The sequence below is a fragment of the Phacochoerus africanus genome, chromosome 7 (assembly GCF_016906955.1).
Source record: "Phacochoerus africanus isolate WHEZ1 chromosome 7, ROS_Pafr_v1, whole genome shotgun sequence".
NCBI lineage: Eukaryota > Metazoa > Chordata > Mammalia > Artiodactyla > Suidae > Phacochoerus > Phacochoerus africanus.
Window position 1 is genome coordinate 26,367,979 of NC_062550.1, and position 18,693 is coordinate 26,386,671.

At 46.1% G+C, this 18,693-nt stretch overlaps 2 protein-coding genes across 17 annotated transcripts in view; one reads left to right on the plus strand and one right to left on the minus strand.

The window, feature by feature from the left end:
• R3HDM2 (R3H domain containing 2) overlaps positions 1-4,374 on the minus strand; it is a 156,065-nt gene extending 151,691 nt beyond the window's left edge. For 7 of the 16 annotated variants that reach the window (XM_047787004.1, XM_047786999.1, XM_047787007.1 and 4 more), the window contains exon 1: positions 4,212-4,374. The gene's annotated coding sequence lies outside the window, so the exon portion shown is untranslated. The remainder of the gene's footprint in view (positions 1-4,211) is intronic. The other 9 variants (XM_047787009.1, XM_047787011.1, XM_047787001.1 and 6 more) reach the window with 2 other exon arrangements.
• A 4,366-nt stretch (positions 4,375-8,740) lies between these two features.
• INHBC (inhibin subunit beta C) lies at positions 8,741-18,085 on the plus strand. Its single transcript, XM_047788519.1, has 2 exons — positions 8,741-9,246; positions 17,192-18,085. Exons 1-2 carry the CDS (start codon positions 8,928-8,930, stop codon positions 17,935-17,937), a joined length of 1,065 nt encoding a protein of 354 aa, XP_047644475.1. The 5' UTR covers positions 8,741-8,927; the 3' UTR covers positions 17,938-18,085.
• The last annotated feature ends 608 nt before the right edge of the window (positions 18,086-18,693 follow it).

Here is an 18,693-nt window from a genome sequence, read left to right on the forward strand (position 1 = left end):
TCGAACCTGAAACCTCATGGTTCTTAACCACTGAGCCACAATGGGAACTCCAACACCAATTTTTTCTTAAGTGCCGGAGAAAAAGAGATAAATGTTAAGGAAATCTAAAGGAACTCAAAGAGGAGTTAAAACAGATCAAGGTGGAGTTCCTGTTGTGGCTCAGTGATTAGGAACCATGAGGTTTCGGGTTCAATCCCTGGCCTTGCTCAGTGGGTTAAGGATCTGGCGTTGCCGTGAGCTGTGGTGTAGGTCACAGACACGGCTCAGATCCCACGTTGCTGTGGCTCTGGTGTAGGCTGGAGGCTGTAGCTCCGATTAGACCCCTAGCCTGGTAACCTCCTGCGAGTGCGGCCCTAGAAAAGACAAAAAAAAAAAAAAAAGATCAAGGTTAAGAAATCTTTGCTAGAGAAAAAAAAAAAAAGAAAGAAATCTTTCCTGGAGATCCCCCATAGCTCAGTGGGTTAAGGATCCAGCATTGCCACTGCAGTGGCTCTGGTTACACCTGTGGCATGGGTTCAATCCCTGGCCCAGGAACTTCCATATTCGAAGGGCGCAGCCAAAAAAAAAGAAAAAAGAAACATTTCTTATCTATATATCAGTTTTCAGAAATAAACTCAAGAAGGAATGGAGAGAGTAACTTCAATGGAGGGACGAAATAGGTGCTACACTGCTAAAGTGGCAACCATGGTAAAACAAAAGGTAACCACTAAAAGAATATTAAATGAAATGTTCTCTACAGAGGGTGAGAAGTATACAGTTGGAGGAAAATACTAAGGCCACTGTGTATGAAGAAAGTCTCTAAAATTAGACACATCAACTGTATTCATGCACATATTCAAGCCATGAGTCCAGTTATTTTTCCTACTTGTAAACTGGCAGAACATTCCACAGAGGGACACTCAGAGTCCTTTATCCTATCTTACAAGTAGGGATAGGGAAAAAAAAAAAAAAGCCAACAGACACATATACACACAGTTTCGCAAAATTCTCTCCTCCATACTTTCTGCAATCATGTAATTAAATTCAATACTTTTTCTCCCTTCCTAAAAATCTGCTTTTTCCTAAAAGCTTTCCTTGAGTTCATGAGGACATCTGGCACAGGAATAAGCACTGCATCATTCAGAAACCATTACCTACACTGAAATGTTGCCAGTATTCAGCATTTATCTCTAAGAGGTGAGAACATGACATAGAGATGTATGCCTATATCTAGGGCCTGAGAAAGACTTCCTAGAAACTTGTGAAAGGATGTTAAAAGGGACAAGAGAAGTGTGGTAGAAGCTTTTACCAATCTGCCAAAATTATGCTATAAATTATTCACAAAGTGAGAACTAATATATTTCTGGCGCTATAACTTCTTTACACTAATAATGACAGAAACAGATCCAGTCCAATAGATACAAGATCTCAATCCTCCCACACTCTTACCCCCCTACTCAAACTGTTCTCTCAGAGGCCTGGCAACTTTCAAAGTCCTAGCAAAAGTTTAAGCAAAAACCAAATTTTGCAAACAGTGTTCCTACAAAGTGTTAAATAAAAGCACTACCTCACTCCCTCTGCCTTCCTAAACTGGAAAACACTGGCCAGGACTGCCCCAAAGAGAAATCTCATCCAGGCCGCTCTAGCCAGAAGGTCAATGAAGGTAACAAATGCACCAATCAGGAACCAAGATAAGGAAAAAATAAATGAGGGATAACCCACAGAACTCAGGGGAACTGCTCCCTTTATCCTCAGACTTAATATAATTTAGTTGCTAAAAACGACCCCAAATATGGATATGTGGAAAAAAGGGTCTGAAGTTCCCCAGAACAGAACACTTCACCATTGCTAGAGAAAGCTGTTCTTACAAGTTTTCAAGCTCAATTGTCTCCACATGAATATGGGTGGAAAAACCTAACCCATTCAGCCCAGACCAGAAATATTAACATCTTCAGTCTACTGAAAAATTCAACATGGAACCAGCCTGCTGAGCTCTCTGGGGCCAAAGAGGTAAGAATGGCGGTATCTGCCTCGACAAGGATATAAACAAACCTCACAAGAGCCTGAAGCAGTAAAAATTCTAGCCACCTGAGATTGGAGATAATATCCCTCTAAGATCACCTACACCAAAGATATCCACACTCCATCCTCTCTGCCTTCAAAGTGCTTTCATTCAGTGACCTGAAAGCACAAGACTTGTCAAAACAGCAATGTGACAGGAATTGACAGAAAAAAAAAAAAACCTCAAATTCTTCCCATGAGTACCTTACAAAATCACAGTGAAAATCCATTCCACACTTCCAAAAACAACCAGTCATAATCAGAAATTCACAATAGTAAGGGTTCAAGAAAAAAAATTCTTTACCTATTCAATCAACAAGTTTGTTGAGCACCTACTGCATGTCAAATGATATGCTAAGTGCTGAAGATACAGCAATTAATAAAACAAGACTATTTAAAACTCATGAAGCTTACTTTTTAATGGAGGATACGAAATATATAGTATGTTACAGGTTAAGAGTAAGGAGGAACATTAAGCAAAGAAGAGGGATAGGGAATTACTTAAACATCTGTGCAGGAGGGTCTTTGTAATTTAGACAGGTAAGAAATGTCACTGTTAGTGTGATACTTGAGTGAAGACCAGAAGGAGGTGAAGGGAAAGGCTATACAGATTTATAAGGAAAAGGTGATCCGGAAGAACACAACTGCTGTGCCTAATGTGCTCAGGGAACAGCCAAGAAGCCAGTGAATATACCGAGGTTTTAAAGGCGATTGGAAAGTCTTTGGTTTTTATTCTCATTGAGGAAGGAAGTCATCTCCTCTTCTGACTGCTTTCAATTAACACAAACAAACAGACAAAACCAGGCACTCTATTTTTATATGTGCAAAGTTTGAGGGGTTTGTTTGGCCACACCAGGGGCATACAAAAGTTCCAGGGATCAAATCCGAGCTGCAGAGACAATGCCAGAACCCCTAACCCGCAGCACCACACGGAAACTCCTATACGTCCAAGTTTTTAAAATTCTGTTTTAAATTGAAGATCTACAGCATAGGTCATATAGTGAACACAAAGCTAAACTTAAACTCTGAAATTAAACTTCTGCTGACAGTTCATCAGACCTTCAAGAAAGGTTCTCTGTTCTCTCAACCACGTGGAGAACTGCAACAGGGGGAGAAAAATACAAATCAAAGTGAACTGAATTGACTACTTCCACTTCCTATCACTATTTACGCCGTTTTAGTCTTGATGCTTCAGACTCAACAAAAGGACAAAAAAAGATAATATAGTAGAATGAAAACGAGAGGACGGAAAAAAAGCACTAGGAAGAAAAAGCAGCCATAAACAACTGATTCAGGTGCCAATCTGACTATACAAAAATACGATAAAACTACTAGGAATCTGTGACATTCCCGAAGTAGAACGGGTCACCTCCCTCCTCCCCAGTCTCCATGTTCCCTACCAACATTAAGACTCGGGCTTCTCAATATTAGTTAAGCCCATTTGAAAATAACATATACAAGGACATTCATCCAACTGAGATCTAAATTTAAAATTTCCCACACCTCTCTGGTTTAATGAACCTCTGGGGCTGTTATTCGGTCATTTCTCACATTATCCAAGAACGCTTTGAGGGAATAAATATGCTATGGAGCTATTAGATCACAAATGTTGACATTTTTGGCTCTATAGCAAACCGAAATTAAGAAAGAGTTTTCATAGCCTCAAGAGTTAGTTACGAGCTTAGCATAGGCCCACTTTTAAGCTCCTGAAACATCTTCCTGCACGTTCCAACTCAAATCTCTGCCCCTGTAATAAACTCGGATACCTGCATGATTTGAAACACACCAACACCTTCCCCTCCCATTTTCCCAAGGCTCGAAAAAACGCGGAGACCCAAGAAACACATGGAGCTAGTCACCCCTGAGCACCACAAGGCGCAACAGTTTTTAGGTCCCACCGTACAGGCCACAGGTGGCACCTGTCCCCGCCCTCCGCCCCGCGCCCCTCGCTTCTCGCCTGCGCTCCCCGAGCACATTCGGGGTATCTCTGGCCTCAAGGCAATCCTTCCCGAGAGGCTCAGGCCCTGACCCCCGCCCCGGGTCCCGGCAGCGCCAACGAGGGGAACCCAAGCCGGGGGGCCTCCGCCCGCTCAGCCGCCCGCAAGGCCGCCACGCCCCCTCCCCACGGGCCGCCCGCGCCGCCCGCCCCCTAGGCCGGGAGGTGGCCTCACCTCACGCGGGCCGTAGCGGGGAGGGCGCCCGCGTCTCCGCCCGCCGCCCGGGCCCACGGCCGCTCGGCTGCGGCTCGGCCCCGACGGCCGGCGGCGGCGCGCTTCTGGGGGCGGGCTCTTCTCCGCGGGGGTTTCCCCAGGGCTCAGGGCGGGGGAGCAGGGGGGACTGGGGCGGGGGAGGGGAAAGGGGCTTGGGAAGGAGGGGGGAGAGGGGGAGAAAAGGGGGGAACTAAACCCGGAAAGGGAGAAAAGGGGGGAGGGGGAAAATCAGAAGGGGAAGAAAGGCCCAGAGTCCGCCCCCCGCTGCGGCCTGCGCGCTACGTCACCACGTTCAACGTAGTCGTCACCGCGTCCTGCGCTCCGCGCGTCCCTGCGTCCTGTCTGCTTCTCAGCGCCTGCAGACGCCCCCTGCTTCCTCCCACCCACCCAGCCCTCACTCTCCCCCTGCGTATGCGCTCAATTTGTCGTTTCCTCGCGTTGCTTATGTGTCCAGCCACTGATCCAGATCCACGGCAATCCTCGGTCCACCTGAAACCCGTCAAGCCTGTCCTGTTCACCCTCTATTTAAGCATAATGCTAATAACTCTAAGTTTCCAGAGCACTTTCAAAATAGCCTTTCACTTAGGACAGTAAGTCCTGCGCTGAAAACAGCATATATGCTGTAAATATTTGCAGTATAAGTGAATAAAAATAATGTAGGGAAATGACAGTTTTTTTCCAGGTGTAAAAATTAAATCAGGTTTAAGTCCATTCAATTTAAAATCACTTATTCACCAGCATCCCCTAACATTAAGTTCTTTTTTTGGGTCATCTTAAATTTGCAACTTGCCCCATTTTGTCCGTTCCAGGCAGAATCAGTTTACTTATTGATTACATGCGTTTGTGTCATTTATTGACAGATTCCCTCAAAGAAGCGTTGTAGTCTTACATTGATAGAATTCGATCATTAAATATTTACTATGTGACAAGAACTGCAGGAGGCAGAAAAAAAAGTATAGTACAATAAAAGAACTACAACAGAGAGATATTCAATGTGCTGTGGAAACACAAGAAGCAACTAGTTCTTAGACATAAGAGAGATTAAGTCACAGAGAAACTACAGGTGAAATTTCAGCTCTCCTTGAAGGCTTTAAGTAGAAGTTCATCAGATAGGCAAGAATGGACATTCCAGCAAAGTCGTAGAGATAAGAAGTTCTCCTTTCCTTCAAGGTTCAGCAAGTTCCAGATTTTCAAGTTGGAGTCAGGGAGCAGTGATGGCCAGGAAGAAATAATAGCTAATATTTGTAATAGATATGGGTGTATATATCTAGAATATGTGGCATTCTACATCTATTATTTCAGTTTAATCCTCAAAAACAATGTATTGTTGTTATACTCATAAGACATGGAACCCTGAGGCAGCAAAGTCCCAAATATTGAACTGAGGCAGTATCATCGGAGCCTGCTCTTAATCACTACACCATTAGAAATGTAACCAGAGGGGAGTTCCTGTTGTGGCGCAGCGGGAACAAATCCGACTAGGAACCATGAGGTTGTGGGTTCGATCCTTGGCCTCACTCAGTGGGTTAAGGATCTGGCGTTGCTGTGAACTGTGGTGCAGATTGCAGATGTGGCTTGGATCTGGCGTTGCTGTGGCTCTGGCGTAGGCCGGCGGCAACAGCTCTGATTGGACCCCTAGCGTGGAAACCTCCATATGCCATGGGGACAGCCCTTAAAAAGCCAAAAAAAAAAAAAAAGAAATGTAACCAGAAAGGGCAGGTTACAAAGGCTCTCTGTGTCATAATGCAGAGTGGGTCTCTTCGGGCAAGTGCAGTAACTGAAGAACAACTAAGGCAAAACCTGAGGCATCCACCCCTGAGAGAAACCCTCCTGTGTTTCTCTTGCTTTTGCTCACCTCATTCCCAAACTATTTGCCAGAGAGAAGGGGAGCAGCTGAAGTCATCTTAGGATGTGAGGGGGTCTGGGAACCACATACTGTAGTTAAGACATGAAACAAATAGCAATATAACTACCTCCACCAACCTCAAGATAAGGTTATATCCAAGAATGAAGTTAGGAATAGTAAAATAAAATGTTAGAGGTAAGATCAGTCCCTATAGGCTGGGGTAAGAAAGTGGAGAGTGACTGCTAATGGGTACAGGGTTTCTTGTGGGGGTGATGAAAATATTCTTAAATTAGATAGTGATGATGGTTGCACAACTTTGTGAAAGTCCTAAAAATCACTGAATTATACACTCTGAAGGGTGAATTTTATGTTATGTAAATTCTATCTCAATAAAACTCTTATTTTATAAACTTATAAAAGAAACTAAATAATAAATCTATTTCTATCACAGCCCTTAAAAAAAAAAATCAACCCCTGTTGAAGAGAGCTGAGAATATGTGACATACAAAAATTCAAGCAAGGTGACTCGAGTGTAACTTCTGAGAACCAGTCTGTTTTCTAGCATTTATTCATTCAATAAATATGTTTTAAGCACCTATATTATGGGCCCTGCATGCAATATTAGGCAAATAATGGTAAGCAGCAGAGAAGACTTGCTTAGTGACTGCACTGGAGGTGGTGATCGGGGGCACAGCATCTAAGAGTACAGAAGGGCAAATATTGGCAGAATTTCTTCAGCACATCTAGAGGTGAGGGTGCTCCCATCCATAAACAAACCCCTATAGCCAGTATCATAATAAACTTTTATTGAGCACTTACCCTGTGCCAGCACTGTAAGTGTTTTATTAAGTTATTTAAATCTCAAAACTCTCAGATAATCATTACAGAGCTGTAATTCCATATTCAAAATCCATAAGGCCATGGAGTTCCCTCATGGCTCAGCAGGTTAAGGATCTGGAGCTTTCACTGTTGTGGCTCTGGTTACAGCTGTGGAGCGCAATTCCTGGCCTGGGAACTTCTTGCACGTCGTGGGGCATAGCTTAAAAAAAAAAAAAAATGCACAGGGACAGACATGTTTCAGAATTCAGAAAATCTCAAGTTTTAGAAAGGTAAAATGGTACATATACTGTATGCTGTGTAACACCCCCTAGGGGTAGCATTCTATACCAAATAATTAATATTTCTGGGGTGTTTCCTGTAGTGGCTCAGTGGTTAACAAACCCAACTAGTATCCATGAGGACACGGGTTCAATCCCTGGCCTTGCCTAGTGGGTTAAAGATTTGGCATTGACATGAGTTGTGGTGTAGTTCGCAGACAAAGCTCAGATCTGGCTTTGCTGTGGCTGTGGTGTAGGCCTGCAGCTACAGCTCCGATTTGACCACTAGCCTGGGAACTTCCATAGCTGCAATGCAGCCCCCGCACCCTGCAAAAAAAAAAAGACAAAAAAATAAATAGATAATATTTTTGGAGTAAGGATGTATAAATACTCTCCAGTAGATTTTTTAAAAAATCAAAGATGGGGAGTTTCCACTGTGGCACAGCAGGTTAAGGACCTGGTGTTGTCTCTGCAGAGGCAAGGGTTCAATCCCTGGCCTAGCACAATGGGTTAAGGATCCACTGTTGCCACACTTGTGGCATAGGTCACAGCTGCAGCTCAGATTCCATCCTGGGAACTTCCATATACCCACAGGTGTGGTCTAAAAAGAAAAAGGAAGAAAAAAATATATAAATAATGTTACTTCTCATCAGGTCAGGTTTAGCCACCATATGAACTACCCAAAAAAGTAGGCATTACAAGGTTTTTTGGATTTTAGAATCCACATCCCCACATCCCCCTCTCTGTATTTTCTCATTCCGATGAAGTAAGAGAGGTTAAGTAACTTGCCCACAGACACACCACTAATAAGAGACAGGTGTTCCCTTGTGGTATATTGGGTTAAGGATCACTGCACCTGCTCAGGTGGCTGCTGTGACATGAGTTTGATCCCTGGCCCAGGAAACTCCACCATCCCACTCCCACCAGGTAAATCCCAGATGTGGATGCAGAGGCCTTTCCTAAGAGATCCATTACTCAGGACCTTTGGGGAACGCTAGAAATTCTCAAAATGTATTTTCCTATACAGAAGAAACCCCCAAGGGTGAGGAAATCTAGCTTGCAAGTTCCTTCCCCACATTCAGACTTCCCTCTGCGGATCCAGACGCCTCCCTTTCTCTTCTTTAACCTTCTGATGGGATGATTTTGAGCCCCACTGGGCAAAACCCAACCTAGAGCTAACAAAGGAGTTTGGACTATGAACCTCTGGGAGGGAGGAAAGGGGGGTAGGGCTTTGAGAAGGACCAGGCAGAGGAAAATGCAACTCTCAACAACCTGCATGACAATGACCTGAAGTGTCCTGCCAATGACCCCCTCCTGTTTGAAAGTCACCCTTTAACATTCAATCTTGAAACCTCTGATGTCTCCCTCCCCCACCCATGGCTTCCGAGCAAGGCCGTTGATCTGAAGAGGAATTTCATCTCTAACCTTTGTCCCCAGGCCTGGCGGCTCACATGGGTAACCCACTCTCTCCCAAAGTTGGCCCAGGGACATTTCTTTCCCCACATCCCCCTCTCTGTATTTTCATTGACTAGGAGGCTTCTGCCAAATTCTACCTGTAACTGGTAAGCTGGATGTTTGACTGCTCTATCCCCTTGCAACCAGGGGTCATGCCAGCTGGACACACTCTCCTTCCGGGGCCCCTGGCACCAGGAGGGCACTGAGACCACAGCTTTTGAGACCCTGAACCCAGGTTTGAGTCTGTGTCTCAACGGTGCTGCTCAAGGACGGCCTCCCATGGCAATGATCTCCTCATTGCTCCTGGCCTTTCTATTCCTGGCTCCAGCCACGGTAGCCACTCCCCAAGCTGACAGTCAGTGTCCGGCATGTGGGGGGCCTACCTTGGACCTGGAAAGCCAGCGGGACCTTCTTCTTAACCTGGCCAAGAGAAGCATATTGGACAAACTGCACCTCACCCAGCGCCCAACACTGAGCCAGCCTGTGTCCAGAGCTGCTCTGAGGACTGTGCTGCAGGGCCTCCACGGGCCCCCACAGGGGGTTCTTCCAGAGGCTGACAGGGCACAGGAGTATGAGATCATCAGCTTTGCTGAAACAGGTGGGTTCTTGGTCTGTAGATCTTCCCCCAAACCTGATCCCTTAAGGAAAGGAAAAACTTCCTCCCCAATCTAACCCCTGACTTTCTCCCCCAAACATTCCCATCTCTTGCCTCCCATGGTTTATAATTGCCTAATCCCAGGCTCCCACCCCCCAGGCTCTCTTGTAGTTTAGACTTGACCAATGGGCAGCTGGGAAGTGGGTAAGTTTCATGTCTTTTGAGACTGCCTGCCTCTGTCTCCTCTGGCTCTCTCTCTGAGGTCCCACAAACTTCCACAGGATATGATGTGAGCCCATCCATTTCCTGGGCCTGGACCCATGATCTGGGAGCTGGAGAATCTGTCCTTCCTCTGGCCTCAGGATCCAGCCTCTCTGAATCCCCCTTCCCCAGATGCCTCATTTCGGTAAGGGGAAAAAGTAGAACACAGGATTACAGTATCTCTCCATCCTATTCCTGTCCCTCGTGCCTTGATACTTCAGAGCTCCACATCGGAACAGGGCCAAAACGGAACTCAGAAAGGTAGGTGAAGGATAGAGGATAGAAAAGAGAGTTCCTTCCATGGAGGTGAGAAGAGTTAGAGAATTTAGCAGGCAGCTGGAGAGAAGATCAAGAATTCACATGGGGAGTTCCCGTCGTGGCGCAGTGGTTAACGAATCCGACTAGGAACCATGAGGTTGCGGCTTCGGTCCCTGCCCTTGCTCAGTGGGTTAACGATCCGGCGTTGCCGTGAGCTGTGGTGTAGATTACAGACGCGGCTCGGATCCTGCGTTGCTGTGGCTCTGGCGTAGGCCGGTGGCTACAGCTCCGATTCGACCCCTAGCCTGGGAACCTCCATATGCCTCGGGAGAGGCCCAAGAAATAGCAAAAAGACAAAAAAAAAAAAAAGAATTCACATGGAATTCCTGTCGTGGCGCAGCAGAAACTAATCTGACTAGGAACCATGAGGTTGCAGGTTCGATCCCTTGCCTCGCTCAGTGGGTTGAGGATCTGGTGTTGCCGTGAGCTGTGGTGTAGGTCACAGACACAGCTCGGATCTGGTGTTGCTGTGGCTGTGGTATAGGCCGGCAGCTGTGACTCCGATTCAACCCCTAGCCTGGGAAACTCTATATGCTGTGGGGGTGGCCCTAAAAAAAAAAAAATCACTCTGGTTGAAGAATGGTTTGGGGCGTTGCCATGAGCTGTGGTGTAGGTCACAGGTGTGGCTCAGATCCTGCATTGCTGTGGCTCTGGTGGAGGCCAGCAGCCACAGCTCTTATTAGACCCCTAGCCTGGGAACCTCCATATGCCACGGGTGCGGCCCTAGAAAAGACAAAAAGACCAAAAAAAAAAAAAATTTCACAGATAGGATCCGAGAAACAGAATGCAAGGTGATCTCTCTGGCCTCTGAGCTTGCAAGCTCTGTCTTAAGTCTAGGAGGTCTTTCTCAACCCTGGCGCCTTTCCCCTGATCAGCATCTACTCAAGACCCAGCACTCCACTCCCATCCTGAAAAAACCCACCCTTACCTGAGGGTGAGGAGTTTGTCTCTGGTGGCTCCCCCACATCCTCAGCCTGAACCTGGACCTTCCTTGTGGAATCCCACCTTGTGGAATTCCTTGTGGAATCCCAGCTTTTCTATGAGGTCTGCCTTCCCATAGAATGCAACCCCTTGAGGTGTCTTTAAACCTCTGTGAACCTTCTAAATAATAAATTATAGTCTACTCCAACAAAAAACAAGTCCACTCTACCAAAACAGATACCCCCCTCTAGAGTACAAGTCAGGGTGTTGTGGGATAACACTCTTGAGATTCTTAAAAGCCTTTATGTCTAGATGAGAAGGTCTGCAGAAAAACATCTTAAATTTTACTTTATTTATTTTTTTCTTTTTACCAATGGCATATATGGAAGTTCCCAGGCTAGAGGTCTAATTGAAGCTGCAGCTGCCAGCCTACACCACAGCCAGGGGCAACGTCAGATCCAAGCCACATCTGTGACCTATCCCACAGCTGTGGCAATGCTGGATCTTTAACCCACTGAGTGGGGACATGGATCCAACCCATGCCCTCATGGAGACTACATTGGGTTCCTTTGCCACAGTGGGAACTCTAGAAGGGCATCTTAAATTTAGATCTTAACAAAGGTGTTAGATCTTGACAAAGGGGCTTAGAGTTCACCCTTACTGTTCTGATCTTTATTCTGAGTCCATGTTTTACTGGCAATGCCCTGGATTTGCTTTTTGCCCTGAGACCATTTCTTAGTTTGAGAACCTTTTGCCAGACAGAGAGTTGAGGAATGAAAAAAATACTTTATTGTTCAATCTAACAAGTCCTGTTGGAAATGTTTGCTCTAAATTCTCCTTGAAAATTGAACAGTTCCTTTTTTAGTTCATCTCACTCCTGAAATGCCTTATCATAGGCCGCTAAAATAAGCCAATTGGCACTTTCAGCATTCTGCCTGGAAATATCTTTAGCTAAATTCACAACTTTGTTAGATACCATTTCTAGCTTCCAAGTTACCAGAGACGATAGCCGGTACATAACACAGGTTCCCCTTTCTCCAGCTTCCAACAGCAATTTCCTCACTGCTCTTCCTGCCTTCCCTAACAGCCTCCCCGCCATCCTTCCAACCTCTGCCTGCCACCCAGCCCCAAAGCCAATGCTGCATATTTTAGGTCTTTGCTATGAAGTACCCCACTTCTTTTTTTGGCCACACCCATAGCATGAAGAAGTTCCCAGGCCATGCATTGAACCCAAGACACAGGAGTGACATAGACTTCTGCAGTGACAATGCCAGATCCCCAGCCCATTGCACTACAAGAGAACTCCCTGGAGGACCCCACTTCTGATACTAGTTTCTGTTTCAGTTATCCATTCACATAACAAAGCAGCTCAAACACTGAGGCTTGAAACAAAAAAAAAATTTGATAATTTTCATGATTTTGTGGTTTTGCTGGGCTTATGTGGACAGTTCTCTTTTTCCATGTGATGAAGCTGAGCTTACTTGAGCAACTGCATTCAGCTTGGAGCTCAAATGGAGCTAGAACATTTAAGATGGTTTCTGATCCTCCAAAGTCTCTCTCCACTTGCTTCTTATCATTCAATAGTCTAGACCAAACATTTAAAGGTTTCCTTCTGGAGTTCCCTGGTGGCTCAGCAGCTTGGGTTGCTGCTGTGGTGTGGGTTCAATCCCTGGTCCAGAAACTTCCACATGCCATGGGCATGGCCAAAAACAAAAAAGCAAAACAATCAAATAAAAACCATGAATACTGGGAGGCCTTGTTGTTCACTCAGGGCCAATATTGTAATAGTCTACCATGGCCCCTACTGGTCATGTGTCTGCCTGCCATGACTGGGATGACTTATGAGGTTCTAAAAGTAGGGTGCTTAGTGACCTAGCAAGAAAAGATTAGCTGGGACAATCAGACTCTTAGGAGTTTGGAATTGGGACACTGAAATATCAGCTCACTTAGCTAGTAGGAACTAAATTAAATGTTCTACAGACTCTAGGGGTTCTCTTGTGGCACAGCAGATTAAGAATCCCATGTTGCCATTGCAAGGCTTGGATCCCTGGCCCAGGAACTTCCATGTGCCAAGGGCATGGCCAAAAAAAAATAATAAATAATAGGTTCTGTAGACCCAGGAGCTGGGGCCACGATTTGGGGACCCGAGGAAGCTGACAAGACGCTAGAAGAGCTAGACTCGGGTGTTCCCGTTGTGGCACAGTGGAAACAAATCCGACTAGGAACTATGAGGTTTTGGGTTCGATCCCTGGCCTTGTTCAGTGGGTTAAGGATCCAGCATTGCCATGAGCTGTGGTGTAGGTTGAAGATACAGCTCGGATTCTGCGTTGCTGTGGCTGTGGTGTAGGCCGGCAGCTGTAGCTCCCATTAGACCCCTAGTCTGGGAACCTCCATATCTCCATATGCCGTGGGTGGGGCCCTGAAAAGCAAAAAAAATAAAAAATAAAAAAAATAAAGAAAAAAGAAGAAAAGAAAAAAGGAAGAGTTAGACCCACAGAAAGAGAAGAATGGAGTTGACTTACATTGGGAGGCAGAGATGAGTGAGCTCTTGAGATCTTGGCTCTGAGAGTTGTCAAGGGCAACCTTATTCCAAACTTCACAATCCACATTAAGTCTAGTTGAATTTATTTTCTGTTGTTTTATGCCCATGAGAGTATCAGTGGCATTCCCACAATAAAGCATCCTTTACTTAAAATAAATAAATAAGGGTAGCTAAGGCCAAATCATTTTTTTAAGTTTAATTTTATTGAAGTATGGTTGATTTATCATGTTGTGGTAAAAAGCCAAATCATAATGGCATTTAACTGCTCCCTAAAAGAGTTTGAATTTTATTCATCAATAAGGTTTTTGAGAGCAAGAATTTAGCCTTCTTGGAAAATAATTCTGGTGCCAGTGTAAAATGAGAATTGAAGAATGAAAGACTCGTCATTCAAATGTTTATTGAGTGCCTACTCTGTGTTAGGTACTAGGGATACAATGATGAGCCATACAATCACAATCTCTACCTTCATGGAGTTTACATTCTAGCTGGGGCTGGGGAGGGGGCAGAGGAGGGGAGGAGAAGCATATAGTAAATAAATGAACAAAAAATAAAAATGATTGCAGAGAGTGATAGTGGCTCTAAAGGCATTATGCAGGATGACATACTAAAGAGATGGGGTAAGAGTTCCACTGCGAATCAGCAGGTTGCGAACCCAACTAGTATCCAAGAGGATGCAGGTTTGATCCCTGGCCTCACTCAGTGGGTTAAGGATCCAGCATTGCTGTGAGCTGTGGTGTAGGTCACAGATGTGCCTCGGATCCAGTGTTGCTGTGGTTGCGGCATAGGCCAGCAGCTGCAGCTATGATTCTACTCCTAGCCTGGGAACTTCCATATGCCTCAGGTGTGGCCCTGAAAAGCAAAAATAAATAAATAAATAAATAAATGGGAGAGAGGCAGGATAGAGTTGAAGTCTGCTTTACATAGGTTAAGGAAGCATCTCTGAAGAGGTGAATTTGAGCTGAATGCCAAAAAGAAGCCAATCTTTCAAAGATCTTGGAAAGACATTCCAGGCAGGGGAAATAGCAAGTGCAAAGACCATGAGGTAGGTGCATGTTTGGTGAGTTCAAGGACCAGAAAAAAGCCATTGTAGGTAGAATATAATCATTAAATGGCAGAATACCTAATCATACAAGTTTTCTATATTGAGAGGTTTAGATTTTATTCAAATACAATGTGAAGAAAGACTTTGTAGGATTTTAAGATGAGAGGATTAGACTGGTCAGATTTATGTTATAAAAAAATCACCCTGGGAGTCCCCATCATGGCGCAGCAGAAACAAATCCGACTAGGAACCATGAGGTTGCGGGTTTGATCCCTGGCCTCGTTCAGTGGGTTAAGGATCTGGTGTTACCATGAGCTGTGGTGTAGGTCACAGACACAGCTCGGATCTGGTGTTGCTGTGGCTGTGGCATAGGCCAGCAGCTGTAGCTCCGATTCAACCCCTAGCCTGGGAACCTCCATATGCTGTGGGGGTGGCCCTAAAAAAAAAAAAAAAAAAAGGCAAAAAAAATCGCTCTAGTTGAAGAATGGTTTGGGGGGCAAGAGTGGACTACTTGGCAAGCTCTTGCCATAATTCAGGAAAAAGATGACTGCGGGTTGAACTAATGCATAGTTAGAGGAGATGGGAATAAGTGAAACTATATTACAAACTGGGGAGGTAAAGTTGACAGATCTGCAGATAATCTCAAGGTAGAGGATAAGGGCAAACAAAGCTTTGACATAATCAATGTGTTTTGGGGAAGGGGAAGATTGGAGAAGGAACGTTTGGGTAGGGGGGATAAATTAAAGTTCTTCTTTGAACATGAAAACTTGAGATAGCGGAGTTCCCGTCATGGCTCGGTGGTAATGAACTCGACTAGTATCCATGAGGATGAAGATTCCATTCCTGGCCTCACTTAGTGGGTTAAGGATCCGGCGTTGCTGTGAGCTGTGGTGTAGGTCGAAGACGCAGCTTGGATCCTCTGTTGCTATGCCTGTAGCATAGGCCAGCTCCTGAAGCTCTGATTCAATCCCTACCCTGGGAACCTCCATATGTTGCAGGTACAGCCCTACAAAGAAAAAAAAAAGTTTGAGATAGCATTGGCTCTCCAAGTAGAATATTAGATTAGCAGATGGATATAAAAGCCTGGGGCACTTGGAGAGGTCAGGGCACTGGATATATATCTGGGAGTCATCAGCATATAAATGGAATTGAAAGCCAAGGGAATTGATGGGATCTTTCTAGGAGAGAGGATAGATAGAGAAGAGAATGGAGCTCAGGACCTCCAACATTAAGAGGTCAGGCAAGAGAAGAGGAGCTGCCTGCAAGAGACCAAGATGGAGTGGCCAGAGTCGTGAAAGCCAAGAGAAAGAAATATTTCAAGAAGGAGGGAATAGTTAACTGTGTCAAACAGTGTTTAAAGTTCAGATAAAATGACTATAAAGAGATAAAGCCATTGGATTTGGCAACGTGGAAGGTGTTAGTGGCAAGACCAGGAGTGGAGGGAACAGAAACCCAATTAAGGAATTCTGTGGTGCAATGCATTAAGGATCCAGCATTGTCCCTGCAGCAGCTTGGGTCACTGCTGTGGTGTGGGTTCAATCCCTGGCCTGGGAACTTCCATATGCTGCGGGCACAACCAAAAGAAGAGAAACAAAATTAATGTGTTTCAATAGAGCAGGTGAGGGATGAAAAGGGGAAATTGGGGAACAGTAATAGGTCTGGGAAGACATGCATAGCCATTAGAACCACTGTGTTGAGGGACTGGATATAGGGAGTGAGGGAGATGATCATAGGGTTTCTAGAGGTGATAGGGAGGGTAGTGGTGCCAACAATTCTAAGAATAGGAAGAGAGGGAGTTCCCATAGTGGCTCAGTGGCAACAAATCTGACTAGGATCCATGAGGACGCAGGTTTGATCCCTGGCCTCGCTCAGTGGGTTAAGGATCCAGCATTGCTGTGAGCTGTGGTGTAGGTCACAGATCCCAAGGTACTGTGACTGTGGTGTAGGCTGGTGGCTATAGCTCCGATTCAACTCCTAGCCTGGGAACCTCCATATGCTGTGGGTGCAGCCCTAAAAAGACCGAGAAAAAAGAAAAAAAGAAAAAGGAAGAAAGAATAGAAAGAGAGGCATATAGGGGGGAAAATAATGATTTCCATGATTTCCACTGGGGGTAAATTGTTTTTAATGTGCTGGCAGGATATTCATGTGGCCAAATAAAGCAGTTAGAAATTTAGGCATGAAGCTTGGTGATTCTCAAGGTGCAAAATTGTCTGGACTGGATACAGAGATTTGGGAATCACCAGCCTAAAAATTGTGTTGGCTGACCATGAGTGTGGGTCAGAGCCCCCCGGCTCTGCCCCTGCCCAAATGTAAAGAAAAGGGAAATGAAGGTCAAAAACAGGCTCTGGAGAACTCTTGAAGGGATGGTCAAAGAAAGAAAAGCTGGCAAAGAAAATCAAGGAAGAATCATAAGAGTGTTGTATCATGGAAGCCAAGAGAGAAAAGATTTTCAAGAAGGAAAGTGCAATTAACAAAGCCAACAATATGGTCCAGAAGGAACAAAGGGAGTTCATGTGTGCTGAGAGTACATAGGTAGTTGGTTGACTTGACACTCAGAAGGCTGCAAAGGGAGTTCTCGTCATGACTCAGGGACAATGAATTTGACTAGCATCCATGAGGACGCAGATTCGATCCCAGTGCAGGAATCGCTCAGTGCATTAAGGATCTGGCGATGCTGTGAGTTGTGGTGTAGGTCGAAGACATGGCTTGGATCTGGTGTTGCCGTGGCTGTAGAGTAGGCTGGCAGCTACAGCTCTGATTTGACCCCTAGCCTGAGAACCTCCATATGCTGCGGGTGTGGCCCTAAAAAGACCAAAAAAAAAAAAAAAAAAGAGTGCAATGACTGGGGTTTCTTGTGTCCACAGGCCTCTCCAACATTGACCAGACGCGCCTTGATTTCCACTTCCCCTCTGATAGAACCTCTGGTAGCCTGGAGGTCCAGCAGGCCAGCCTCATGTTCTTTGTGCAGCTCCCTCCCAATGCCACCTGGACTTTGAAGGTGAGGGTCCTTGAGCTTGGCCCCCATGGTACCAATCTCACCTTGGCCACTCAGCACCCACTGGAGGTAAATAACAGTGGTTGGCACCAGCTCCTCCTGGGACCTAAAGCTCAGGCTGCCTACAGCCGGGGACACCTGATCCTGGAGCTGGTCCCTGAAGGCCAGGTAGCCTGGAACTCAGTCATCCTGGATGGGGCTGCCCACAGGCCTTTTGTGACAGCCCGGGTGAGAGTTGGAGGCAAGCACCGGGTTCGCCGGCGAGGCATCGACTGCCAGGGTAGGTCCAGGATGTGCTGTCGACAAGAGTTCTTTGTGGATTTCCGTGAGATTGGCTGGCACGACTGGATCATCCAGCCTGAGGGCTATGCGATGAACTTCTGCACAGGGCATTGCCCCCTGCACGTGGCTGGTGTGCCCGGCATTGCTGCCTCCTTTCACACGGCGGTGCTCAATCTTCTCAAGGCCAACACTGCTGCAGGCACCACTGGAGGGGGTTCATGCTGCGTGCCCACCGCCCGGCGCCCCCTGTCTCTGCTCTACTATGACAAGGACAGCAACATTGTCAAGACTGACATACCTGACATGGTGGTAGAGGCCTGTGGGTGCAGTTAGTCCACATGTGGTAGAGGCAGCCCATGGTGGGGAATCGTGTCCTGACAGAGATGCTCTTCCTTGAGAAGGGGGAGTAGCCTCGTTACTGCCTCTGTCCAGAAATGGATTCCCTCTTCCTAAACAACTTATAAAAAGTATCCCAACTTGGACTTGGGGAGATCTTCATCTAAGGAAATCACTCTACCATCTTCATAACCACCAACTTCTCTCCTAGGGCAGAGTCCATCCGGCGAGCCCCTGCTCACCTTCAACCAGGAGCAGTGCCATCTGGTTCCCAGGCAGACACCCACAGCCCATCTTTAATCCAGCCTACAATCCACTATGCCTTTCTGCCCTTTCTATTCAATGTCACCCATTCCAGGATGAGTTGACCCAGCCCCTTGCTCTGCTTTTCTGGCTCTCCAGAGAGTTCCTTCATAGGCTCACCAAACATTAGCTCCCCTCTATGTCTTGAGCCCTCTGCCCTCTTACATGTCCAGCAGGCTGCTATGGGCTCTCTTGGCTCACCCTCATCAGCTCTTTGGCCTTCCCTGCCCGGCCCTGTACCCTGAGGGGCCGGCTCACTTGAGTTCCTTTGGCCTCTGGCTACCTGCTGAGTTTGACTAAGAGGAGACAGAGGCAGGAGATCAAAGGATAGGAGACAGAGGTCTGGGTATTTCTTATGCCTGCTCTCTCTCTGCCTAGGTTCCATGGTTCTGTGTGACTGTGGCTGTGTCCATGTCCCTACAGCTCCTGTCTGGCTACCTCCCTCTGCCT